The sequence below is a fragment of the Paralichthys olivaceus genome, chromosome 2 (assembly GCF_024713975.1).
Source record: "Paralichthys olivaceus isolate ysfri-2021 chromosome 2, ASM2471397v2, whole genome shotgun sequence".
Taxonomy (NCBI): Eukaryota; Metazoa; Chordata; class Actinopteri; order Pleuronectiformes; family Paralichthyidae; genus Paralichthys; species Paralichthys olivaceus.
This window is the reverse complement of record NC_091094.1, coordinates 13,804,738-13,831,316: the sequence shown is the minus strand read 5'-3', so window position 1 is coordinate 13,831,316 and position 26,579 is coordinate 13,804,738. Positions and strand designations below refer to the sequence as shown.

Here is a 26,579-nt window from a genome sequence, read left to right as displayed (position 1 = left end):
AAAAAAGCATTGAATGGTAGAAAACAAATTTTACTCATCACTTGTGTAATTGTAAAATCGTTATTCACATTAATTATAGATTAAAGGACAAGAAGGCATCAGGATTTAGGGCTTTAATTATACTTGATTTACATTATATGAGGTTACACTGTTTAAAGTCCATGAGAAACATATGTCAAAGTGATAAGTGACTGTGTGCACTTATGTGTTTCTGTTAAAAACACAAAGCTATAGAGAGAGTTGATATTGATCTGTGTTTACTGTAGTCAGTAGCACTGAATGTATGCGTGCTACTTTCCCACGGCAGAGTGGACAGTAACTTGCAGCTCAAGTCTCAACGACAGGATGCTGTCTGCTGTCGAGGACTTATAGGTCTTGCCACCACTGTCGCCTACGCCTGCAGACTTAACCAATGAATCAGACAGCACACGTCCCTGTGTGCCGGTCGGTAAATAGCTGAATTTATAGTAACAAGAAATTCAAGATAGTGTACCATGAGACGCCTCTGACTGCAGGATGAGTCATCAAACAGTTGAAACAGTTTTACAGGAAGAGAAAATACAGTGATGTAAAATACGTAAAAATATTTTTTTTTTCCTTATGTTGTATATTTCTTTTTATGGGCCGTCTATGGGGTTTCTTTTTATCACTGTTGTTTTTAAAGTAAAAACCGAATTGCCACAGTGTGGTCAGCAGTTCTCATAGACCGTGATAAACACATTGTAAAAATGTCTAAATGTGAACCGCTTTATCATTCTTCTTTCATTTTCTTACATTGAACAACTACAAACATAAATGGAATCAAGTGTAAAACAAGCAAAAAGATAGTATTTATTTTATTATATTATTTATTTTACCACATTAGTGATGTGGCTCTGGGAATGGAAAGGACTGTTAAACAGGAGAATCACATTTTGAACAGAAAACTGTGGTCCACTGAGGATGAACCTTGAGGATTTTCATGAGCCCCTGATCCCCCAGTTTGGACAACTTTTGGATAGATTACCATGAGGTTTGGTCCAAACATGAAGCATGAAGTGTGACCATTTGACTTTTTATAGCTCCATCATCAAGATGTTAATCTGTCCACTCATTTGATCTATGAATTAGACTTTGATTTTGGCCACACCGATTCCCGACAACAAACTGTAAACAAAGATGGAAAATGTGCCCCCCCCCCTCCACTCAGTATGCAGAAATGAAGCCAAAGTATCCCAGCTGTCAAATGTGATTTTTCACCGATGTTTTTTTACATCATCAGGTACATCTGTTGGAAAAGTTAGCACATGAACAAATGCCACTGTGAAAAGAACTAACTAAAATTACAGATACCATCTTTGAGAAAAATTAGATGTCTATCTTATTTTGACTGTAGTTTGGCCAATGTCCCATCCACTAACATGGAGGGTTCCTGACCTGCTGTGAACACATGATGACAACTTAGGGTAAACTTGTTGATCGGCTCAGATCCTCTCTCATCCATATGATGGCAGCTGGGTGGTGACACAGTTTAGTAAGAAGGTGCAGTGATTAAATTAAAACATAAAAAGTGTGTGTGGCTGTGGTGTGTGTGTTCCACTAGCAAAAATAATCAGGTTAAATCAAAGACCAGCAACATGTGAACATGCAGGAACACGGTCTGATTATATCAACCACAGGTATGCTCCCAGAAAAATTGTTTTGTCTGCACTCTTGTCAGTGTTTATTTTGACATTTTGTCTGGTTCCACGTGTAATGGCGCTGGTCAACGGTTCAACTCCATCCTCCCACTCTCAGGCATCACCTGGTTAATCACAGCTGATCAGAAAACGCTGTCGCTCAGGTGTAACATTTGCCGTGATTGGTTGGAGGGTGCTCTGCGTTCTGTGAAGGAGCGTGGGACGTGTTCAGGGTTGAGTATGAAGAGAGCTGCAGAATGATGAGTGCTGTAGTCAAGTGCTCCTCATAGACACGATGATGGTGGAACAGAATAACGTAAATGAATGTGACAGGCAGACAACAGGACAACAGTCCGGAGGGAGGGCCAGTTCATTACGGTTCTCATACAGGCTGACCACAGATCTGACACTATTGTGTTATTATTTGTTTCTGTGTGTTGGCCCTGTGATATGTTGGTGATCTGTCCAGGATGTACACCACCTCTTGCCCATTGTCAGCTTGGATTAACTCCAGCTCCCCCCTGGACCCTCAAAAGATACACTTACACAAACACAATCATGAAGAGTCACTCATCTGAGTTTTAAAAAATCATTGTTAAATAAATGAAAAGCCTGAACAAGAAAATGCAGTTTTTGTCCCTCAGTATAATTTTCATCCTTCAAACATCTGTGAAAATATAACAGGTGACATACACAACATGCAAGGTGATAGATTCTGGAGTTGGAGGCAAAGATTTCTACAGAGTAATCCGTCTAAACGGTAGCTCTGCTCACTGCTTCCTGTGTCTCTGCCTCAGGCAAGAGAAAAGACAGAACAGAAATACACATGTACTGCTGAGCATCTCTCCCCCTCCTCCTGCCCTTTATACCTGTGTGTGTGTGTGTGTGTGTGTGTGTGTTTGTGTGTGTGTGTGCGTGCTTACAGGGATAACACAGGTAGATGTACTATGAGGATTGTTGTGACTCTACACGTTATAAAGTACCATTACACTCACCCCCCACACACATAATCAATAGTATCAATAAATACTAAAGAATAAGTGAAACATGGCAGAAATTTTGTGAGGAAACTTGTTGAAATAAAACAAATATTTATTCAAGGTACATTGGTCCACATGGGATTAAAACTCAGATGATTGTGTGGCTAAAATAATGACCAAGAAAATACAATACACTTATTGAAAATACACACGGATACTGAAATACAGAAGAGTGGACAGATAAATAAACAAACACACTGAGTGATTAGCTGAAATTAGTTTGACTGATCCATCACTGGTCTGAAATACTTTGATTGATTGATCTGTCCCAGCAATTCTTCATGTTACTTCCCCTTCATTTGCTGCTCAGTGATCCAAACAAAGACAAATCTGTGTGTGAAATGTGATGCGTGACCACAGTATTGACCTCACTGCTGTTTTTATGGTCGTGTAAGTGGTAGTTCACTGTAGCCTGCCAGGAATCCATGAGGAATTGTGCCGTATGTGTGCAGGGTACCAACATACAGTTTGATATTTTTTTCAAACGCTTAAAACTGCAGTAAGAAATATCTGTGATGTTGAGCTAAACCTGCAGGTAGCTGATAATTTTCCCACTCAGTGGTCTGGAGATTTTAATGGAAAAGCACTGACAGTTAATCCCAGCAAACAGTCGGTCCATCATTAAATCAGTTAATGGAACTGAAAGCACATGAATCTCTCTTTTCTCTGGGAGTCAGATGAGAATAAAAACCTTGTGATGCCTGGAAAGAAAATGATGCAACAGTTTTGTCTGATTTAAAATGATCAATAGATTTATTTTGTGTTTCACCGACTGTTTCTGACTATTGACCAAATAGAGTCAATACTAAAACTCATCTTTAGCATAGCTTGTATTCATTTTCTTATTAAAAAAAAACAAATTTATTAGTTAGTTAATTAATTATTAGAAAATATTTATCAGCTCAGATCCTCTCTCATCCATATGATGGCAGCTGGGTGGTGGCACAGTTTAGTAAGAAGGTGCAGTGATTAAACTGAAACATAAAAAGTGTGTGTGGCTGTGGTGTGTGTGTCCCACTAGCAAAAACAATCAGGTTAGATCAAAGACCAGCAACAGGTCAACGTGCAGGAACACGGTCTGAAACAAATTGATTCTATCAACCACAGGTATGCTCCCAGAAAAATTATTTTGTCTTCACTGTCGTCAGTGTTTATCTCCTTCAGGAATCTCTTTGTGTGTGATTGTGTTTGTGTACAGGGATGAGCTAGGAAAATGTGGTCCTTATTCTAACAGACTCATACCTAGCAGACTCACACACTCATACCTATAAATCAAACACACAGAAAATGAGAGACTGAGAATTAAAACAAATTTGTAGACTAGAGAATTGGAGACACAGTTTACTGAACAAACACCTGTAATTACAAATAATGAATTGTAAACACAGGCAGACTTCCAAACCTCAACCAATAGTTGAGACTAATAACTTTACTGAATACTGTTTTAATATGAATCAATCATTTTCCAGAGCCTGACTGACCTTTGTTTACCTTTTACACACATATCAGCATCTAAGTTATGTTATACAGAATAAACGATACAGTAATACAAAGTATCATTTACATTTCTTAATAAGGTTAAATCAAAGACCAGCAACACGTGAACGTGCAGGAACACGCTGTGATTTAAAAAAAAATTATAAATCAACCACAGGTATGCTCACAGAAAAACGCTGTTGTCTTCATTTGTGTCATTTCACAGGGTCATACCACAGCTGTAAGAGCAGTCAAGCAACACTGTTTAAAGACTTGACAGTGAAGCTGTTTTCAGAAGTGCACTTAACTGAAATTATCCAGAGCACCTGTTTGTGAGAACACAAACGTCCCAGTCAACATTTTCCTGAACTTTCGCAGTGAACGAGCAGGCGTGTTGAAGATGTTCCTAACAGGCGATGGACTCAAAACTGAAAAACTAAAAGAATATCTCGGTGTGAAAAGTGGAGCCATACATGTAGAAGTTGCTGACGAGGATGTCATGGGAGTTTTTGTTGATGAGGGAACATGCCGATGTTGATACGTCATAAAAAAGCACGAGTTATCTTAGCAGCGGCACACATACGTCATGTCCCGCCTCTTGCGTGTTCTACCCAGACGTCACCCCTCGCCTGAATGTTCTGGACATTTTCCTGTTGTTGTGAACACGTCTGATGCAAACAGTCTCCTGCTGCGTTCTTCCTTTGAGAAGAGACAAACTCCGAAAAATGTCAGGACCATATTTCCTGAACCGTCTTATGAGTCATTAATAATGAGGCTCTAAACATTTTATCAAACCTATGAGCCTGAAGGTTTAAACAGAAAATCTCTAGATGACATTTATATTAGGTTGTTATTGTGTCTTAAAGTACAATTGTAAATGGCAGAGATACACAACATTTTACTGTATTCACACACATCTCTTTGGTCGCATTCACTGCCCTTTTTTTTCTGAACTAATTTTCCAGGTATTGTGTCCGGGGAGCTCTACTTAGCGTCGGTTGATGTGAGCTTGTTCTCCCTCTCTCCTCCCTCACTCTGTTTCCTGTATCCTTCCCCAAAAGTGCAGCATTTTTCTTCATAATGATTGTTGACTGATTGTCGACTTTAAAGTCAATTACAGGATATCAGCTGCTCCATTAGCTAACTGTTTTAGAATCAGAACCCTGACGTCAGTCAACCAACGGATGAATGGGATTGGAGTTATGCTCTGGGAGTTTCGTCGTCACAGTAACTCACTGGCGGGACGCCTGCAGCCCTTCGCATGCAGCCAAACCTGCATTCATGGGGGGCTCCGCTGTGTTTTATGAGGCAGCTGAAGGTTAGTGCTCTGTCGACTGACACTGAAGAGTTTTATTTATTCCAACAGTCTCATATCCCCACAGAGCTCTGGAGCAGGTGATTAGATGTTACTCTGTGTCAACCTTTTATCACACACACATACAAAAAAAAACACTAGGGAGTGAGGTCATTTTAAACTTTGGTTATTTAAACCAGAGTAAAAAGATGTTATGTTTGTTTGCGGTGGGGATTTGTCTCTTCCCTCGCTGCGTACAACAATTTGTTCACATCAATCATAACCGATGAACACTTATCGATCAAAGTTGTAAAATGATGTGGTTCTTTCTCACATTCCCAGTTTTTATGAGTTTGTCCTCAGCTCCTCACCATCTATGATGATTCTTGCATCATCACTCATGTAGCCATGCTGGCAGCACGGTCATGTCTGACCACAGGACAGAAATATCCAGATGATGATTTACCATGACATTTTGTGTAAACATTCATGGTTCTCAAAGGATGGACTCTAAAGAACCCCTTTTCTGTCTTTTCCTCCAGCACCCTCACATTCCAGTTCCCATCTCACATGGAAAGTTTGTGATTCTACAAGGCTGAACATGCACCAGAGAGTGGATGAAAACAGAGACAGAAGGAAGGAAGCCTCCATCATTGTTAATCTTTCCTTTAAGTCAATGCCTTCTAATCAATACCTGTAAGTGCTTTATGTGTTTTCTCTGCTTTCACAAGGTTTGAGGGTTTTCTCTGCTGCCACCAGTGTTCAGCCTAAAAACCACTAATGCAGCTCAAATGCTCATTAAACTCCTTAAAAAACGTGCGTCCATAATGAACACATTCAGACTTAAAGGGAAATAGGTCACTGCTCAATTCCTGACTTGTGTGGTCAATATTATTATATCACTGTGCGGTTGTGATAGAAAATCCTGTTAATTTGTGCAGCAGAGTCAGAGGATTCACAGCACATTAATCTGGAAGTTAATCAGCAGGACTCCTCAGCAGAGTTTATCTACATGGTGTTAATAAAATTGCTTTTTAATAGCACATCCTCCGTCTTTGTGCACAATCATTTATTTTTTTAACACTTGAGAATTAAAGAAATAATTGCTGGTATAGTTGAGTACGACGTTGTGCTACATGCACAGAGGGGATTTATCATTCTGCTTGCACAGCAGTCTCTTCCAGATTAATTGACCTAAGAACATGAACACATGGATACACACATACAGGCGGGGCGGCTACAGTGGGAGCTAATGCCTCTCTTATTATCAATCTGAATGCATTCAATGTACCAGAGGGAGAGTTACAGTCATGAGCACATGCTGATGGAGGGCACAACTCATACACCACTGTAGAAACAGTGTGAAGCAGAGTGTGGCTGACTGACTGTATCTGCTGTATATGAACTGTTAGACCAATTTATCTGACTTAGTGAAGATAGTGGCTGTTCTGAACCTGCCTGTTTGGAATGGGCTGTTTGTTTGGTCTGTGGTGATGCTGGTTGCAGCTTTTCTCTCTGAAACTGTAAAAGTGATCTGCAGTAATTGAGCTGCAGCAAGTAAAGACCAGCTGCAGGACTCAGTCAACAGAAACCTAAAGCTGCGCCACCGCTGCTGCACAAAGAGCTTTTTACTTGTTTGTTTAAAGCGCAGGACTCTGAACTGGAGCACTGTGGCCATTGCTATTGGCGTCAACGTGCTGTTGTTGTGAACAACGTCCCTTATGTTGCTGAGTCCCAACTGCTGCTGCACTAGTGTGCTGGTCACCCAATTATTCAAAGTTCATTAATATTGAAGGTATCATGTGTCCAAATCTCATCAAATTAGACTTTGCACATGCCAAATGTGAAGCCAATAAGCTTTGTGGTTTTTGAGATTTGCCAGCTACAGTCAGACATTTCTGGTATTATTAGATTTTTCACCAAAACAATAAAGGCTTCATAATAACAAGTGTGTATCTCATAGAGTACTGAACAGGCTTACCATGCACAGGCTTGAGGGCCCGCCGCGTAAGGGGGGCCCCTGAGCCACAGTGTCTGTGTGAACTAAAATTTCTTATTGCAGAGCCAGTCAAAAGAGAAGCTGATGCTAGGTGATGATAAAAACAGACAGAACAAACACAAAGGAATGCAATAACATTACTTTCTCTCTCTCTCTCTCTCTCTCTCTCTCTGTAAGTGCTTGTGTTGAATTCAAGTGTGTGACATAAGCTGGATTTTTACTGCTTCTTACACTGTTACGTCAGATACTGAATATGAACTTTTACTATGTATAAAGCTTTAATGTAGTAAGTTTTGTGCAGTGTTGAGTTGTGGGTCTATATTTTTTTATTAATTAATTGAAACTTGTCACTGTGCTTATTTTGTTAGTAAAATAACTTTTTGTTTTCCTATGGGGAAAAAACATAAAAAGAAAAAAAATAAGTTAAAGGGTATTACATGCAACAATCTACAGCCTAATGTCATATTATTATAAATGGAATATTAAAACACCATGAAAGAAATTGATTTTGTGAAAAATGGTTATTCGAATTAATGTTAATAAACTGATCAGAACCAGTCAATATGATCTTCTTCAGGTTTGTGAAAAGTTTTACAGTTTATCAAAACTGTAATCGATGATCTTCCAACCAACACTGGCTAATAAGGCTGGTAACTATGAGACAAGCAGCAGTACGGACCATGAGGCCACAGTCTTTCTCAGCACCTTCTCATCACTTGTATTTGGTGGAGGGGCATCAGGTGTTATGCGCTTCTTTACGTCTTCTTCCAGGCTGGACTTGGCGGTGTGGGAGCCCCAGATAGTGGCCCTGAGCGGTGGGTGGCCACAGAGAAGACCCTCACTCAGGTGCCGGCTGGAGATAAAAACCAAAACCCAACTCAGACAAAAGTCTCTCATATTCAACTAGGATGGAGAATGGGCTTTTGCCATCAGAGACCCTAGACTCTGGAACTCCTCGCCTGAGGAGACTACACTTGCCAGCACTTTACCTGTTTTTAAATCATTGTTTAAAAGACATTTTTATTGAAAATAATTGCAATGTCCGATCTTAAACTGGATGTTTTTAATACTTTTAGTTTTTGTGTTACAGTGTTATTTTAAACCCAGGTATTTTGCAAAACACATTACATTAGATAAGTGCTATAGAACTAAAGTATTATTATTATTATTATGTATTATTATTATTATCATAACATCTGGACTGCAGTGGCCGACAGGAAAAAAACAGTGATCGTCCTGTAATCATCTGTGATTAAAAGTTCCATTAAAAAAAGGGTGAATGATTTTATTTCCTGGTTCAGCAGGAGGAGGAGGAGGAGTGATGTGGACTGTGCCTGGCAGAGAAGCGGTGTCACATTATGTGAAGTGAGTGCACCGCTGAAACTAAGCTGCAGAGACTGGAGGAGTATTAATGACTGACTGACCACTGCAGGAACCTGCTGGAGAGAAACTTACCTGCAGAGTTGAACTGGATGAATGGTGTATGTGATGGGAGCCTATGTTGGTTAGAACAAATCAGAATACTTCATTGTCCTCTCTGTTTTTTAATCACACTCATGGTTTTTCATGCTGGACAGGAAGTATGCAGTTCTTTTTACTTTGCTGCGTTTTTCTCTGGGCGATGTTACCGCAGAGCGACATGCACACTGCTGTACCTGCCACAGGTGAGTTCACACAAGCTACAGCACAGGCAAGAAAGAAAGGAGATGTTAATCTATAGCCGAATTATACATTAACATCAAAAAGATCTAACATATAAATATTAAGTGGAAATATTTAGTTCTGTGGTCGTTTTGGGTGTTAGATTGTTCAAATTAGACACTTAGCATATGGAATCTGGTCTTAGGGGAAAAGGTTTCTTTAATTCTGTGAATCACCATCATCATGTAATAAGTGCAAAATATACTTGAAAACATTTTTTCCTTACAGTGAGTGATATGTCAAATGATGAGTCAGATCCAGATCACAGCACAGTGAAGCATGAAATTCAGGTCGGGATCAGGTTTGAACAAGTTGTCACTTGGACAGTGTTGTCCTAAGGAGTTAATGTGTGATGATGATCATACATTAAAGGTTCAGTGTGTAAGACAATGAATATAAAAGAATCCTAGTGATGTTTTCACTTGTGTTTGATCATCTAAATTGTACAAATTGCTGTTTGTTTACCCTAGAATGGACTTTTCATATTTAAAAACTCAATATTTACATTAGGAGCGGGTCCTCTCTACTGAGGCCAGCATGTATTTTACAGTAGTCTAAACAGGACAAACTAAACACCTTTTGAGTTTTTATGAAAACTGAAGGCTACCACAAGTTCTCTCTCATGTTTGTAACGGGAGGTTGCAACATGTTCATCATATATTGAATGGTTGAAGACTGTGATTTTAGCTACAAAAGACTATACAAAAAGAATGCTTGAAAAAACCTACGCATACACCTAAGAGCTGCAAGCAAGAGAACGAAGAGCTGCAGCAAATGTAACTCTTGGTCTTCCTGTCCTGGGGCAGTCCTCATGAGAGCCAGTTTCATCATAGCATTTGATGGTTTTCACGACTGCATTTGAGGATACATTCAAAGTTGTTGAAATCTTCCAGATCGAATGACCTCCCTGTTTTAAAGTAATGATGGACTTTCATTTCTCTTTACTTAGTTAGGTGGTTCTTGCCATAATATGGATTAGAACTGTAGTCGAATAGGCCTATTCACTGTATAAAACTGTGCACCAACCCTGCCTCTGTACAACACAATTGATGGTCTCAAGCACATTAAGAAGGCAAGAAACTCCACAAATCCCTTGACAAGGCACACCTGTAAATTTAAACAATTCAAGGTTACTACCTCATGAAGCTGATTGAAAGAATGCCAAGTGTGTGCAAAGCTGTCATCATAGCAAAAGATGGCTACTTTGAAGAATCTAAAATATAAAACATATTCTGATTTGTTTAACACTTTTTGTTTACCACATAATTCCATATGTGTTCCTTCATAGTGTTGATGTATTCAATATTAATCTGCAATGTAGAAAAAAATAAAAATGAAGAAAAAAAACATTGAATGAGAAGGTGTGTCCAAAGTTTTGACTGGTACTTTATATATATATATATGTATATATACAACATAAATACAGCAAATCTTTTTAATGTATCTTTCATTTTTGCACTCTTCATTTCAGCTTAAACAAAATTGAACAAATATTTATGAGGCTAATATTTATGTATTCATCAGAATATAAATTATTGCAAAGCAAATTTATAAAAATAGTAATAGAAAAACAATTAAATAAAAATATACAACATAAATTGAGCTCATAGGACTTGATATTACAATCCCTTGTTTAATCAGCACTTGGTGATGGGTGGGGTAGTGGTAATTGCTTCACTGGGGTCTTCAGGTGGGCATCCTGCTTCACTGGTGTTTCGTCGATAGGCCCACGACACCTCCACAGGGCTCAACAGCAACACCTGACGTCCCAGGTGTGCCCCCCTCTGCTTTTACCCTTGGTGGTCACTTTGCAGCCCAGTTGGGGTCCTTTCTCTTGATCCACAGCCAGCTGCTGCTTCGCTCTGCAGTCTCTCATAGTGATTTGACAGCTTGTCGGAAGGCCTGTCCTCGCACTTCCACCCCAGAGGCTTGGTTGTGGAAGTGGCAACAAAGCCTCTGCACCCGACTTCGACAAAAAGCACCTGGGCATGCCAGCCATGTTGTTCTGCCTCTGCTGCTATGAGTACTTCAGGCATTTGCGTTCATGTGCTTCACTAACTGCATCCTCCCATAGTACAGTCAGTTCCACAATGAAGAGCGATTTCTGCATGGTTGACCACAAGACCAGGTCCGGCCTGAAATTAGTTGTGATGATCTCTGACGGAAAGACAAGCTTCTGGTCTAGATCCATCTGCATTTTCCAGTCCCGGGCAGTGTCCAGGAGGGTCGCTTCCACTCTAGCAGATGCTGAGATGGTGGGAGTTGTCCTGCTCTTATGAAAGGGGTGGTGTTCGGATGTCTGGAAGTCAGGGGAGGAAGGGCATTGTTGGTAGTCCTCCTTCCTTCCAGGGTGATTGCCAATTGTCGTAGGACCTGGTTGTGTCTCCAGGTGTAGCAGCCTTGGAACAAACTGGTTTTGCAGTTGGTGAGGATGTGCCTGAGTGTTGCAGGGGTTTGGCAGAGAGCACATGATGGATGCTCTCCTAGCCACTGGTTTAGCTTCTTGGGTGATGGAAGAACATCATAGGTGGCTCTGATGATGAAGCTGAGTCGGCTTCCTTCCATCTCCCAAAGATCCTTCCATGTGAGCATTGGCCCTGTTGGGCTGTGAGACTGCCTTTGCACATCTTGCTGCCTCTTCCTGCTGTCGAACCTCTGTAACCACCAGTTTTCTCCTCTGGGTTGATGTTGCCTTGTGCCATGTGGGTCGACTTGTTCTAAGTCCAAACCCACCTCTTCCATGTTGCACTTGTCCTACAATGTCTCCATGTCCAAGAGCAGATTTTGCTTGGTGTACAGCCTCAGATGGGATCCATTTCCTCCCAGTTGCCAGTCTGGGAGCAGCCACTTGGATCACGTCTTCCTGAGACTCGGTCAGTGTCATGTTCAGCCTCACTTTGGTGCATTTGAACTCCTCTGTGAGGCTAGAGACAGGCAGTTCCAAGGCCCCATGCCTATACAGGCCGATAATGCTGAGGCTACGAGGAAGACCAAGCCACCTCTTGATGTAAGAGCTGACTGTCCTCTCCAGCTTCTCAACTTTGGTCATGGGGATCTCATAGACTGTTAAAGGCCATATCAGGCAGGGAGTAATCCAAACTGCAGGCACCACTGTTTTAACTTACCTGGGAGCAAGGTCTTGTCTATGCCAGCATAGACAAGACCTTGGTTTTGAGTCTGGTCTGAGTCTTTGAGGCTCTCATTGTACCAGCGCCCTAAGCTCTTCACAGGCAGCTCTGACACTAAAGGAATGGGTGTATCCTTGGTGTAGAACCTCTGGTCCACAATTTTTCCTGCTGACGTTCTCCTCCTACAACCTTCTTGGACGCCCAAATGATCACTTCCATTGCCATGGTGAAGGCTAGTGGGGAGATGGTACATCCTGCCATTATTCCTACTTCTTACCACTGGAAAAGAAATGGAATAACAAAGCAATAATCAAGATAGAACAAGCAATGCAGTAGGTACCCAGTCTTTAATTATTTAATTTAACTTCTTAGCTCGAACAACTGCCATGATGTTGTGTATTCTGTTGTTTTGACACAGAATTGCAGGTCTCGGAAGTAGTTTTTGACCAGGTTTGTGACAGTATTTGGGATGTGGAAAAAGTTGAAGGCTGTCCAGATGAGCATCTTCTTGCATTGGAACCTGAGGTTTTCTGCTCTCCACAAACTTCCCAGGCATCCCTTCAGGTCTGCTTGCAGGAGGTCGATGTCTGCTCTTTCCTCCTGTGAGGATCTCTTCCATTGCTTCCTCAAGTCCCTTCTCTCTCTGACAAGGCACTCGATTTGTTGCTGCCTTCTGGACTTGGGAAGGTTTGTTGGTGTCACTTGCCTCTGTCCCTTATCTTTTGTTCCAAACCTTTCTCTCAGCCACTGGGGTACTGATGCTCGGTGGACTGTGGGTTAAATCCTGCTGCTGAGTTTCACTCGCCTGACTTGACCTTTCTCTCAGAAGATAGCGATCAATGCGAGGTCCTGGCCTCTGTATCTTCAAGAAGTTCATCCACCCTTGATGTATTTTTAGGCCTCTGATGGTTGTTACCTTGGACCAGCAGCAGATGCATACTTGAAGCTCCTGTCCTTCAGCTGATGTTGCTTGTTTTGTACTGATTTTCTAGTTCGTCGTCGTGTTCATTCCAGGGTCAGTTACGGTGTTGTCAGGTGTTGTGCACTTATCAAAGTGACGGAGCCTGCCATCATATAGCTAGTCCATGACAGCCCCGTTGGGATTTTTTCCTCCTGTCAGCTGTCTTTCCATGCCGTCACATGGTCTTTCACTAGTTATGGGTGCCTTGCCAACTGGGGCACGCGTGTTATATTATTATTCCTTGAAACTTACGACTTATTGTCAGCTGCACTTTCACAGTAGTCACTGGATTTCTCAAGTTTTTCTTTTTAAGTAATAATAATAATAACCTTACTTATATCCTTGATGATGTATATGCAGGTGTGTGAATGTATGAAGCTTACAGCAGCTGGGGACACATACAGAGGGAAAAATACAGCAGCTGGGGATGACAAGACAGGTTCCCTGGCCTAAAGAGCCATGTTGCCAATAACTAAAATGCTGATATGCTGCTGTAACAGTGCTGTCACCCCGACGCTCTCTAATATGGTCTATATTATATGGTCTCACTGGAGGACGAAAAATTACTTAAGTATACATAGATAAATGCATAAATATGGAAATAAATAAATAAATCTTTTACACACTTATTTATTTCTGTATTTCTATGTCCATGATGTCACTGGAGAGAAGAAAGCATTCTGATGTATGAGAGCCACTGTAGCTCTCCTCTCACATTACTAAATACCCCTTTTATAAGGGCCCAAGCACTGACAGTGCAAGTGCGATTATTTCATTGCTGATAAAATTTCCTGTATTAATGTTTTTCATCAAAGTCATCCACACAGTTATCATTTTTCCCTCAAATCCCGCAAACATACTAATATGTATTCTCTGTCTGTATATAAACAGATGTATCTCATATATCATGTGATTTGTGATTGTATTCCTATACATATAATATACTGTAAATAGGAATACAAAGTTACACTTCAATAGTGAATTATTAAGCGAGCAGAGAAGTTGCTTTGATCTTGTTTCAATGGATCTACTTTGAAGGCTTTTAACAACATTAAAGGAGAATTTCTTTACCTTTGCATCTTGAAGAGACACTGCAGGGCAAACCTGGACATTTTTGTTATGATCTACAAAGACAATGGACCGAAAACCAAAGATTGACCAGAATACGGTGGAGACAGGGGCCATGATCAGCCGTGCTTGGGGCTTTGACTTGTTATTGCAAGTTGTGGAGTCATTTACTGCCGACTTTTCTCTTCCTCCTAATGATACCCCTGCTAAGGAAGAGTCTGGCCCCCAGCAGCCTCAGACAAAGTGCCATATGCCTCTGGGAGCAGCACCGCTCAGCCTGGAGCAGCCAGTCATTTCTGCGGCTGGATTTCTTGCTGCAAAAAACAACCCTCCTCTTCTTCATCCTAATGATACCCCTGCTGAGGAAGAGTGTGGCCCCCAGCAGCCTCCGACAGAGACCCACATGCCTCTGGGTTCAGCACCGCTCAGCCTGCGGCAGCCAATCATGCGTGCACCTGGATTTCGTGCGGCACAGATCGGCTTTCCTCGTCTTCCTACTTACTATGCCCCAGCTGAGGAAAAGTTTAATCCCCAGCAGTCTCAGACACAGTTCTACATGCCTCTGGGAGCAGCGCCGTTCAGCCTACAGCAGCCAGTCATGTCTGCACCTAGACCGGCTCCTCCCATGTTCAAGCAACCAACTATCTTACAGCCAAACTACATGCATTGCCAGGCAGCTCCTTTCCACCACAATCAGGTAAGGTTAGATATTGATTCATAATAACTTTATCAATACCTGTATGCCAAAAAAGATACTTCTTATTCACTTATAACTAATAATTCATGGATAATAAGAGTAGTGATACTACTGGGATACCAGATACCAGAACTACTGGGATATACAAAAGAGCAATATACCAGAGAGCAACTATGACAGATTATCAGTCTTTGGTTTGTCATTATTCAGATGACAGTGTTAGCATCAAGACAGGGATTATCAAGTCTGGGTTAGGTATAAGTATGTACAGGCTTTATTTTTAGTCCACAGCAGCTCATTTAAGCAGTTACTAAAACTTTATGTGTATGTCTCCAGGTCAACAACAGGCCAGTTCTGTGCCTCCCTCAGGGCCATGGGAGGAACCTCGTTCCTGTTGGATTCATGTATGTATCTCACACAAACAAACACACAACTGAGAGTCTCTGTGTGTATCTTCAAACCCACTTCTTCTGTCATCTAACGTGTCTGCCTGATTATGTCTATGTAGAAATGGAGAGGTCCTTTATGGGATTCCGCCCCCTGCAGCTCCTCCTGTCGCTTCCAATATCACTATTCTTAAGGCCCACGCTCCACGGTAAGTCCACCTGACTGCTTCATCATCTGTGGCTGACCACAACGAAATTCAAGACTCAAAATTAAATCACAGTCACCTCATATGTCTATGTATTATCTATCTATGTACCTTGATCCTCATCAGCCTTTTTGGTTTGTTTCTTTCCTCAGAGTTTTACACAGCGGACATTCAAACTATCCTTCTGTTTTACTGTTTTCCCATAGGAGAAGGTATAGACACCCACACAAGGAGAGCAGTCCGTATGTCAAGAAGCCCCCAAATGCTTTCATGATATACCGCAAGGAACAGAGGCCAAAGGTTGTGATGGAGCTCCAAAATACGGACTGTGCGCCTGTCAACAAACTCATTGGACAGAGAGTAGGTGTCTTTGCTCTATATGTTTGTTTGTTTTGTGTCACACAAACTTCACCATAGTTTGATAAACACTTCTAAAATCTTAAATTGTTCCTCTAACTATAATTCTTGACATCCTAACAATAACTTGTGTTCTTGTGGATGATTTTTATTTACTGTCACATGACCAGTGAACAAATCTACATTTGAAGAGAGCATTTCCAGCATTTTGTGGGTGGTTTCATTGCAGAACCTACACCTGTTCATGTGGATCTGTGTGCACTTATGCTTTTATTTGTGTTGTTGTGTCCTCAGTGGAGGTCGATGTGCAAAGAGGAGCAGGCAAAATATTATGAACTGGCAGACAAGGAGAAGCAGCTCCATTCTCAGCGCTTCCCTGATTGGTCAGGCAGGGACAATTACGTATGTACTGTGTACTATACTCACATACAACTCATACATGTTCGTATTATTTTACCTTCAATGATGCAACACGGTCACTGCAGCCAATATCAAATGTCTGAAGTGTTTGTCTTTGTGTACAGGGCATAAAGAGGAAGAGGATACGGAGGAGGGGTATGACTGATAATTCTGCGATGTGAACTCTCCAGGGAGTGAGAATCTGAAGACCTTCAGCTATGCTCCTTTTATACCTTCTGAACACTAAGGGCATGATCTACTAAAGTATTGGGAGTGTAAAAACGTCAGCCACCCCCCAATCAGCTCATTCTCTCACCAAAGCGGTCCATTTAAATACAACCTCATCCTCCATGATCCCTGCTCAGCTATACTGCCACCCACGCCTGCTGCCTACAACTTGCCTCCACCACCCCAGCCTCCACCTTTTTAGCACAGAGTCCACACACAGTCATGGTAAACGATATTCATCCTAAAGAAAGGCACATTGCCTGCTACACCCAACAGGGGGTTCTGCACATGTTCCCTGTTTTATCTTAGCATACTGCTCGGATAATCCAGGGAACATTGAAGGAATTGAGCCGTCAACGCCAATCATAACTGGATTCCCATTTGCAACAAATGGGTAAATCAGGACATAGTGTTCCTGACTGAACTTCATATCATCAGAGGCATCTCTTCCACTTGCCCCCCCACCTGTTTTATTTGTTGAGGTTTGATTATGAGTCAGATGACCTGGCCTCCACAATCACCCGATAATTAACTGCAATGTAGACAAAAATAAAAATGAAGAAAAAAACCATTGAATGAGAAGGTGTGTTCAAACTTTTGACTGTCCATGTGTGTCCATATGCTAATGAGAAAGGCAGTCCTAACCTCAGTCTCATGCAGGAAATGAAATTGAGGCATCTTGGAACATTTTCAGTTTGTCGTAACTCAAAACATTGTCATCTGTTGTCACAGATCTAGAAAACAAATCAATGCAAGAAGGAAAAGAACTACACTAACTGCTTATGCCTTTTCATAAAAAAGGCATAATCAGTAGGTGGCAGAGTGAAAAAAAAATGTTGGTCCTATAAACCAAGAGAGAGAAGATTTTTCAATAGGGCTCAATATGCTCCACTGCACAGTAAGGAGAACTCAGAAAAGTCTCCAGGGAATTCCTTCAAATCAAGTCAAGCGATGTGTGAGTGTGTGTGTGTGGTAAGTTCTGGGTCACAATAATAGCTGGGGGCTCACTGCCCAATGTTTTCTTGCGTTGAAGTAGGGCCTTCAGTAAGATGTAAACACAGAGTAATGGTATAAAAGCACTTTGTGTTGTATTGTTCTTGTTGATATCAAGCAGACTATATAGGAATATAATACAAACAAAAACCTGTGTAGCTTCAGTCTGGTCACTTGGTCCCAGTGGTTCAGTCTCTTCTCACTGCTGCAGAACTCTCCCTCCTTTTCCTCACAGATTATCTGCTTCCCACTCTTCCTCATCTCTCTTCACCTCAGTACAGCTCTCAGCTGTTTCAGTGTGTAAACAGATAGAGATGTTAAAGCCAAATTGTACCTCAGTCAGTTTATAGAAACGTAGTAAAAACAGATCTGTCCCAAAAACTGAGAGACTTTTTAAGTGGGTTATATAGTCCAGATATCTATTATTTTACTTATGTAAAGTTGGGGAACTTGTAAGGAACATATTTCTCTTCATACTGTTAAAATCTTTAAAGTAGCGGTCTTTTCATCAAACTCCAAAACTCACATCATCTCTCACAATACAACCCTCAATTTGTAATACAGACTTTCTGTTATGACTTTGTAGTTTCCAAGCCCAAGCCAAGACAACCATGATTACATTTGATTTCTTCTGATAACTTGATGAACACCTCCAGTGTCATGATGTTTTATACACATTAAAAATGTTTAAACAAACTGATTTTCACCTGTAAAGTGGGTGAAGTAACCCTTAAGACGTTGACCAGTGTGTTGGGTCTGGATGTGGTTTGGTGCTGACATTTGGTTTCTTCTGTGTGCTTTGAAATCAGCATTTTTTTACTCAACAAATCAATATTTTATACCGCTGAGGTGTTCAAATGTTGGGGAAACATTGTCTCCACACATTCTTGTTGCATGCAACAGTCAAATCAATTGACTCCTGTCGGTGTACAAACCTGAACCTGCGGCCGGTTAGCTTAGTTTAGCGCTCTAACTGCAAACAGGGACACAGATACTCTAATGCACATACCAGCCTGGCATCCAGTGGAGAGTAGAGGATGGTACAGCTTCCAGTCGAGAAGTAGCCCAGCACATAACTCCTTGTAAGCTTCCCTGTTTTCCAGTATTTATGCTAAGCTAAGCCAATTCAGCTGTTGGCTCTAGCATCAAATTTACAACACAGATCTGAATATAGTATCAATCTTCTCCTCTAAATCTCAATTAGACAGTACTAGTATTTCCAGAAAATGTTGTTAACCTGAGAGACTGTAGGAGAACATTAATAGACAAATCATAGACTGTGTATAAGGGTGGTCCCCAAAAGTAAAGCCAAAGTGTCTCTATCGCCCCTGGTGGCTTGCCTCCTTTATGTTAATAAATGGAACATGGACCAAACGAAATGCATACAGTGTTTGTATTCTCAACATTATCTTAGAAATGATGGCAAACTGTTTATTGTGCATGTTTAATTCTTCTCCAGGACCAGTGCATTACTGTATCATTACTTCATTTTTAAGTTCCAGAGGAGCTTTCTAACTTTTACATAGAGAGGATTGAGGTCCTTACAGATGGCCGCAGCTATCTAAAAGAAAATATTTTGACTTATTAATCAAGTGAGAGATCCCAAAAAAGCCCATGAGGAATGTGTGGAATTTTTAATTAATTTGTAGTTTCATTTTTCATTTGGAAATGTGTAAAGGTTTCAAGCAACCAAAAGCAACATGCAGTTTATGTGTAAAAATATCACAGAGAGTTTAAAAGTAACCTGCGTTGATTTTGACCTGACATATTGGATTGGATATTCTGCCATCTGTCTGTTTGATGTCAGCGCACGTTGATATTGCACTCAGTAAACTTCTCAGAAGCATTAACATATTTTTCATTCATCTGTGCAGCTCTGCAGTTTGGCATATGGCCTTGGCACAGCTTGAAACCAATTAAATGACAGATGACATGCTCAAATCTCTCTCTCTCACACACACACATACACACACATATACAGTACACATTCACATGCACGGCTCAGAGGAATGCAAACACAGAGCAATTCCTTCACATTTCCATCAATGGCCATGATCCGACCATTTGTCCTCAGCTTTCTGTCTCGTTTCTGTGTTCCTCCTCTTTTCCTCGGTCAGTTGTCAAGATTTTACATTTCCAAGACAAGATTATCATGACCAAAAGAATTTATGATTTTTATGAAATTATAGAAACTACAAATCAAATTAATCTCTAACCTAGTCTATTGTGTGTTTTGTCTCTTCTTTGGCAATAACACTCAAAATACTATAAATATGAAATTATTTAAGATCTTCTGCTTGATTTGCTGCTTCCATATGAAAGTTTAATGATCATGGACCATTGCTGCAATAAACTAATGGGTGTGTTCTGCAGAGGAGATGTGAAAGAGAAGTGTGAATAACCTGGAAGTGGGTGAATTGATTCCTATAAAGAATTTTAACTGGTCTTCAATTCAGATTATGATAACTCATGTCAATGTATTAGTTATGTATGTATAATAGGTTATGGTATTAGACAAATATTCTCATGAACCTCAGGTGCCACAGGTATCATGCATGTGCAGAGAGCAGGATAATTCAAAATGATCCAGCAGAAACAGATGAGAGTCACAAGATGCACATATCTGATTGTGCGGGATGCTTGTAGCTTGAATTGATCCAGTAAAACAATTTAGAGTCTACAAAACTGCTTCTGGAAAATGATGATGGGTGAGATCGAGAAACCAGTATGTGTTAACTCAGGTGGAACAACCAAGACTGGGTTGGGTGGAGAGATACCAAAATGTGGGATTCACTTTCTCTTGTTCTTCCTGCACTGCAGACAATTTTTTTACAGCTTTATCTTCAGTGTAAATCTCCCTCTGGTTTCATATGATAAATTGACTCCTGTGACCAATTTCTTTCTCGTTGTCATAAATCCTCCCCCTGTAGCTTCAAGTATTCTCAACGTAATACGTTTTTTACACATTCGGATACAGTGTGAGCCGTGCAGTGGCTTGTTCTCAGCTTGTCGGTGTTATTGATGGAATAAGACACTTCATACACCTGCTACTGCCTCTCATTCTTCATATTAATGCTTCCCCAAGGGCATTAACTGCATATGTGACATTAATATGATCAGGCATACCTTTTTATATGCCTGAGATAATAATGTGGTCATGACGGCATGATTCATCACTGCCAACAGTATCTAGTATAATCGAGGAGGCAGCAGAGGAAACCAATAAGTCCCCATGGTTTAAGCTCTCCGTGAACACTTGTCTGCTACTGTAGTGGACATTGAATCACGGTCCCCAAGGTAGAAATTACTTCCTTGAAATTGCTATATTTTAAATTCTATTGGATGCCTTGGATTGAACATGTGTCATGTAGAAGGTTTCACTCATAGTGAGAAACCCCCAGAGAATTTTATTTTATATATGGTGTCGGAATAATCAGAAATATTAGTTCCCGACAGGGAAAATTCACGTGAATGCCATCTCAAGTTGGTGCAACAACTCTTTGTATATTTTGGTGCATGAGTTGCTGACTTCAGATTTCATAGACCAATTAAGATAATATTACAATCAGCTTTGCTTCTAATATCAACTTGTCAAATGTTTTATTTTTATTAGTTGCAAACTGTATGTCAGTCTCTCGCAAGCGTCTTAACGCTACTGTTTAGCCAATACTGATGTTTTTATGATTAACATGTATGTATATGTTTTAAACCATATGTATACCTGGCACACATGATCCTTCTTCTTTGCTCTTCACTATTGTCTAAATATTGTAAAGATCTGTCAAGGTGTTAGTTAGACTCTCTAAACACATAAATACAACACATTTTATTTCCTGTGTCCATGTTTTTTCCACATTCCAATTGCAAAGCACAAGATTTCGTATTAACAGGCTGGCTAAATCAACAGCTCAGCGGATCGTGAGATGCGGTGGTTGCGCTGGTGATGAGAGCAGGCGGTTTAGTGCCAGTAGTGATTGATATGGAGACAGTGTGGCTCCCTGTGGCACAGATTGCTGAGGTTGAGACAGGCAGTGTTGTGCTAGCTGGGCGCTGCAAGCAGATGGAGGTAGCAAATGATGATTGGTTGAACAACGGTCTGGCAGAGTTGTGGTGCTTGATCTGGTCCATATATACTGCCAGATTGCGGAGAGTTGATTGATCGATGCAGCTCAGGAGTGAAGGATTGTTGGCTGGGGAATCAGGAGACCGGAAGCCGCACACCCAGTCAGGCAGAAGAATGCTAACAGGCTCGGCACTCAAAAAGAGAACCAGAAACACATACAAACAGACAGAGCCAACAGAGCAGATCAAGCACAAAAATCATACCGGTCGGTGGAGACCAAAATAGAGCACAAAGGATCGAGAATATTGGACTTGTATTCTCCGGTGTCCAGATAATAGACTGTATAACTTGATCACCTGGAGGTTGGTTGCATTATAGGTCACAAACCCTGCCTCCTCCATGCTGGTTGATGGGACATGGTCCAAACTAAAAATTAAAAGTACATGTCAAATAGTTTTTGACATATTAAAGTGACCTTCCTGTTTCTCTCCTGTTGTTAACAGTGTTGGACTGCTGTGAAGGGGATATTCTCCTCTTGCTGGATTCTTCAGGAAGTGTGGCACACCACGAATTCTCACGCCTGCTGCTTTTCACTGCCGACCTGCTTCGGCCCTTCTCATTAGGCCGTGGACATGTGAGAGTCGGGCTGCTGCAGGTGGGCACAAGCTCAAAACTGGAGTTCGGCCTGAACACCCACAACAGTCAGGAAAGTCTACAGAAAGCTCTGCAACATGTCCACCACCTGCAGGGAGACACCAACACTGTGGCAGCACTCAGGGTGGCCCAGCAGCTCCTGAGAGAAGCAGAGGAGCCCGTGCCAAAGATACTGCTGTGGCTGACTGATGGTGTGCAGCCTGGAGACATTGTAGAGCCCATGACGGAGCTGAAGGAGAGGGGAGTTTCTGTGCTGATTGTGTCCACAGTACATGGCAACTACCGGGTGTTACAACGTGCAGTGACACCTCCTAAAGAGTCCCACCTGTACTTTGTGGACATCGACAACATCAACATCATCACAGAAGATCTAAGGAAGGCCATCATCAGTAAGTTTGCGTGTGTTCCTGTAATTATATCTTTTTGAGGACCATTTTAAGCACAGACATTTTTTGAGCTAGGGAATGTATTATGTCAATGAGTGTCTTCACTAAGAAGTTTAACGTGTGTGTGTGTGTGTGTGTGTGTGTGTTTGGAGCAGTGCAATAGATCCATGGATTTCAACTACAGAATTATTTGCTCCAGTTGGTCCAATTTTCTATATATCTTTATTCCCCCCCTTCTCGTCTTATCTTTAGAAATAATTCGTGCAGAACGGCTGCATGTGGTTCACTTGACCTCCCACAGTGCTGTGCTGCAGTGGCGTCCTATTCTGAGAGCAGACGGAGGTTATTATGAGCTCTGGTATTACTCCATGTTGAACACGGACCCTGAGACCAGACGTATCGTGTCAAGTGACTCCAGCCAGGCGGAGCTGAGAAACCTCCAGCCTGATACCACTTACAAAGCTTATCTCCGCCCAGAGTCCAATCAGAGGATGTTTGACACACTCTCTGTGACCTTCACCACACTTCCTGGTAAGATCATTTAGGTATTTATAAATTCTGGAATGCTGCTAATCATTTTGTCCCTGCTTTCCCCAGAATATGGACTTTGCTCATTGAATCATAGACATTCTAATTTCCACTGTAGATAATAGAAAACTGAAGACCTATCAGTTCAACTGGCTGAGCACTTGATGTTGTTGGTTTTCTTCTAACCAGATATTTGTGCCATTAAAGATTAACTGCAACATGAGGCCACGCATCTGCACATTCAGTTTGTAATAACACACAACCCTTGACCAGTGCAGCTGCACACATAGCAGTCTGAAGGGTTTCTACAGCGTGATCAATTTCAAGTGAGGTGTTCAAACAGGCTACTTCAAGCACCAGATCCCATATCATCCAAATTCATTATAGTTCATCTAAAGGTGATGCTGGTAGCCATAACCTCACCCGTGTCCCTTCTCCCTGTGCCTGCTGCAGATGTTTTAAGCCCTGCAGTGGTTTCCGTGTCAGACTCCAGCCCTCATCAGATCCGCGTGAGCTGGGGTCCTCTGCAGCCGGCCCGCGTCCAGAGATACACGGTGGAGTACGGAGCTATTCCGAGCGGACTTGTCAGGACTGTGATGTTCCACAGCCAGAAAAATTCAACTTTACTTACCGGCCTGGAGCAGGGCTCTCAATACCTGGTCACAGTCAGCGCTTTGCATGTGGATGGAAAAGAAATAGCCATGTCCGTGAGGGCATGCACTCACGAGGGTGTGTTTTCAGTTTGACACTTAGTGTAACATGTTTTTTATCTGTGAACAAATATGTTTGTTTCTTTCAATTATTATTGCAGATAATTCAGTTGGTCTTTGCTTAAAAGCATCACATTTGTTCTGATATCTCTTTTGTGAAAGGTAACCTTTTGAAGTTGCCATTTTAAATGTTTCTAAATCATTCCTACTTTCTTTCCGCAGTGCATCAGCTTCGCTTAAAACGTCTCCTTTTTTTCTTTTGTGCAGCAGCTCTGCCTGCTCTGGCTGACCTACAGTTGACCCCTGTGCAGCATCAGGAGGTGCAAGTAGCGTGGAAGGCCCATCAGGAAGGATTGAAAGGCTACTGGCTCAAGTGGGAGAACACAAACTCTCACGCTTCCTCCTCAAAGTCCTCCTCAAAGTCCTCCTTCTCTTCCGTTTACCTGTCTCCCAGCTCTCATTCCACACGGCTCACACACCTTTCCCCAGGCAGCCAAGTGTGTGTGTCTCCAGTCTACAGCTCGGGCCTGGGTGACGGGTTGTGCTGCACTGCATTGCAGACAGGTTACCTATGAGCCCTATTATTATTATTATCATCTGTTTTTTGTTTTTTTTACTTATTTCCAATATTTTAAGTCAAGGCTTTATCACATCACTCCAGCCCTGTGTCCTCACAATGTCTGAGTGAATACAGAGCATAATTAATTCTTTATTTTTCCTTCTGCAAAGGAAAACATCTCCAACTTTGTCCAGACACAGTTAATTTGTTCTGTTAGTCAGGAGCATCCACAGCTGCAGAGTCTGAAGCTAGACAGTATCTACCGTCAGCATGAGGAACTATTGTTCCGAACAATAATTATTTATTATTATTACTATTTTAATGTCAACCTACTCTTAAAATGATCCATTATTATAGCTGTATTGTAGTTTACCTCCCTATCTGCTCCGTGGAATCAAAATCTAAAATAGTAGCATCACCTGTTTCTTGAGCCGAGAATCCGCTCAGCTGAGAAGGGACAAAAGTTTATGTAGAGTTTATAAATAAAGATCAACATTCAAAATGAACCAATTTTAGGTATTTGAGTCACCATATCCATGAAAAGTCCTTGTGAGATGTAGAGTTAAACGTATGCAATTAACAAAATAAATTGTTACCTGACAAGCTGCAGAGGCCTGATAATCAGACTCACCTGTATTTCACGTCCACATCTTTATTCATTCAAATTGTTAAGCTGAAGAAAATAAAAATACAGGCATCAATTCAGAGGTCAACTTAACCCTCAAAACCTTTTTACAACATTGTGTTTGGGTGTCGGTTCACAAATGTAATACATTTCTACATTAGAAATTTGTAGTATATTTAAAGGGATAGTTCACCCAAAACTGATAATTCACTTATTATCTACTCACCCTTATGCTGATGGAGGGGCGGGTGAAGTGTTTGAGTCCATAAAACACACTGAAATTTCAGGAGTAAACAGTGTAGCAGCTAAATCCAATACAATTGAAAATATTAGGGACTTATCTTCAGACAAAAGAAACAACAGAAAAAACATACATTTTTGGGTGAACTATCCCTTTAATGAATTAACCTTAGCCTGTAGCTAGAGGACTAGGACCATGTTAGCACACCACTCGCTCAGACAGAGAATACTTTCTTCTGATGAATGCAGTGTTGCTTTGAAAAACGTTGTGTCCATGGGCTGCAGACAACAAACCATGGTGTATGGACCAACAGAGTAATGTCAGATTCATTTCTGTCACATATAAAGACCACATTTCAGCTTGTTAATTATCACCTATGGCCTCTTGATTGACTTCATTAGTATGATGTTGATATTGTTGATTATTTATCCATCCATTATCTGTCTTGTAAGAGTGTGGGGAGCTGGAGCCAAGCCCAGCTGACATTGGGAAAGAGGTGGGGTACAGCCTGAAAAGGTACACAGACAAACTTCCATTCACACTCACATTCACACCGACGAGTCTCCAGTTAACCTAAGCCTATCTGCATGTCTCCAACTGTGGGAGGAAGCCAGAGAGAAATCCCACGTGCACCAGGTACCAGGATTCAAACCAACCTGTGAGGTGACAGTGCTAACCATTGTTCCACCGTGCCACTATTGTCTCTACTATGGAAGTTTAAAATATTCTAATTCTGAAGCTGATTCGTAATTGCTGTGACTTTCAGCAGCAAATGGAGAAAATAAGTCAGAGAAATGGATTTCTGTTTGACAGTCAGTTATAAGGGGAGGGAGTGATGTCTGTAAATGCTGAGAATGATTTTATGTCTTTTATGATATCAGCTCTTGAGATCAAACTCAAACTTCATCTATGTATCGATATCATATTTCTGTGCAGCACAGAATACAGAGTCATGTACCATGAATCATATTTTTTTTGCTTTGTATATGACTTTATATGCTTGTGAATTTCCGGATTGTATCTTAAAAATGTATTTCAAAGGAAATCAAATGTTGGACGAAAGACAATTGTATTGAAGATATATTTGCACAGTTTCCAATGAATTTTCGTTCTTAAAAGGGAATGTAAAGCTCTGTATTAAAAAAGGGTTTGTCGCGTATTTGGATGTTTATAGGGCCATCTAGTGGCTGTAGACTGCAAACAAAGATTTCAGCCTCATTTT

The 26,579-nt window shown here is 41.1% G+C and overlaps 2 protein-coding genes across 5 annotated transcripts; both read left to right on the top strand.

The window, feature by feature from the left end:
- Nucleotides 1–8,823: 8,823 nt before the first annotated feature.
- On the top strand, nucleotides 8,824–26,451 carry LOC109638493 (von Willebrand factor A domain-containing protein 1-like). Of its 3 annotated transcripts, XM_069537324.1 has the most exons (6): nucleotides 8,826–8,948; nucleotides 9,045–9,131; nucleotides 22,158–22,697; nucleotides 22,947–23,225; nucleotides 23,676–23,951; nucleotides 24,200–26,451. In XM_069537324.1, exons 2-6 carry the CDS (start codon nucleotides 9,050–9,052, stop codon nucleotides 24,505–24,507), a joined length of 1,485 nt encoding a protein of 494 aa, XP_069393425.1. In that variant the 5' UTR covers nucleotides 8,826–8,948; nucleotides 9,045–9,049; the 3' UTR covers nucleotides 24,508–26,451. The 3 variants fall into 3 exon arrangements, with proteins under 3 accessions (XP_069393421.1, XP_069393416.1, XP_069393425.1); XM_069537320.1 differs by having other exon boundaries at nucleotides 8,824–9,131; nucleotides 24,203–26,451; XM_069537315.1 differs by having other exon boundaries at nucleotides 8,824–9,131.
- Nucleotides 14,317–17,169, top strand: LOC109638539 (transcription factor 7-like 1-A). 2 transcript variants are annotated; one of them, XM_020101558.2, is made up of 6 exons: nucleotides 14,317–15,022; nucleotides 15,359–15,426; nucleotides 15,531–15,617; nucleotides 15,767–15,974; nucleotides 16,266–16,373; nucleotides 16,496–17,169. In XM_020101558.2, exons 1-6 carry the CDS (start codon nucleotides 14,393–14,395, stop codon nucleotides 16,550–16,552), a joined length of 1,158 nt encoding a protein of 385 aa, XP_019957117.2. In that variant the 5' UTR covers nucleotides 14,317–14,392; the 3' UTR covers nucleotides 16,553–17,169. The 2 variants fall into 2 exon arrangements, with proteins under 2 accessions (XP_019957117.2, XP_019957118.2); XM_020101559.2 differs by having other exon boundaries at nucleotides 14,328–15,022; nucleotides 15,821–15,974.
- Nucleotides 26,452–26,579: the final 128 nt, after the last annotated feature.

Bases quoted from the DNA above. Each gene is read 5' to 3' on its own strand.
- LOC109638493 (XM_069537315.1), top strand. From the start codon at position 8,966: ATGTTGGTTAGAACAAATCAGAATACTTCATTGTCCTCTCTGTTTTTT. The intron at 22,698-22,946 runs GTAAGTTTGCGT...TCTTATCTTTAG, and splicing joins TCTAAGGAAGGCCATCATCA to AAATAATTCGTGCAGAACGG. The intron at 23,952-24,199 runs GTGTGTTTTCAG...TCTTTTGTGCAG, and splicing joins GAGGGCATGCACTCACGAGG to CAGCTCTGCCTGCTCTGGCT.
- LOC109638539 (XM_020101558.2), top strand. From the start codon at position 14,393: ATGGACCGAAAACCAAAGATTGACCAGAATACGGTGGAGACAGGGGCC. The intron at 15,427-15,530 runs GTATGTATCTCA...ATGTCTATGTAG, and splicing joins CTCGTTCCTGTTGGATTCAT to AAATGGAGAGGTCCTTTATG. The intron at 15,618-15,766 runs GTAAGTCCACCT...TTCTTTCCTCAG, and splicing joins CTTAAGGCCCACGCTCCACG to AGTTTTACACAGCGGACATT.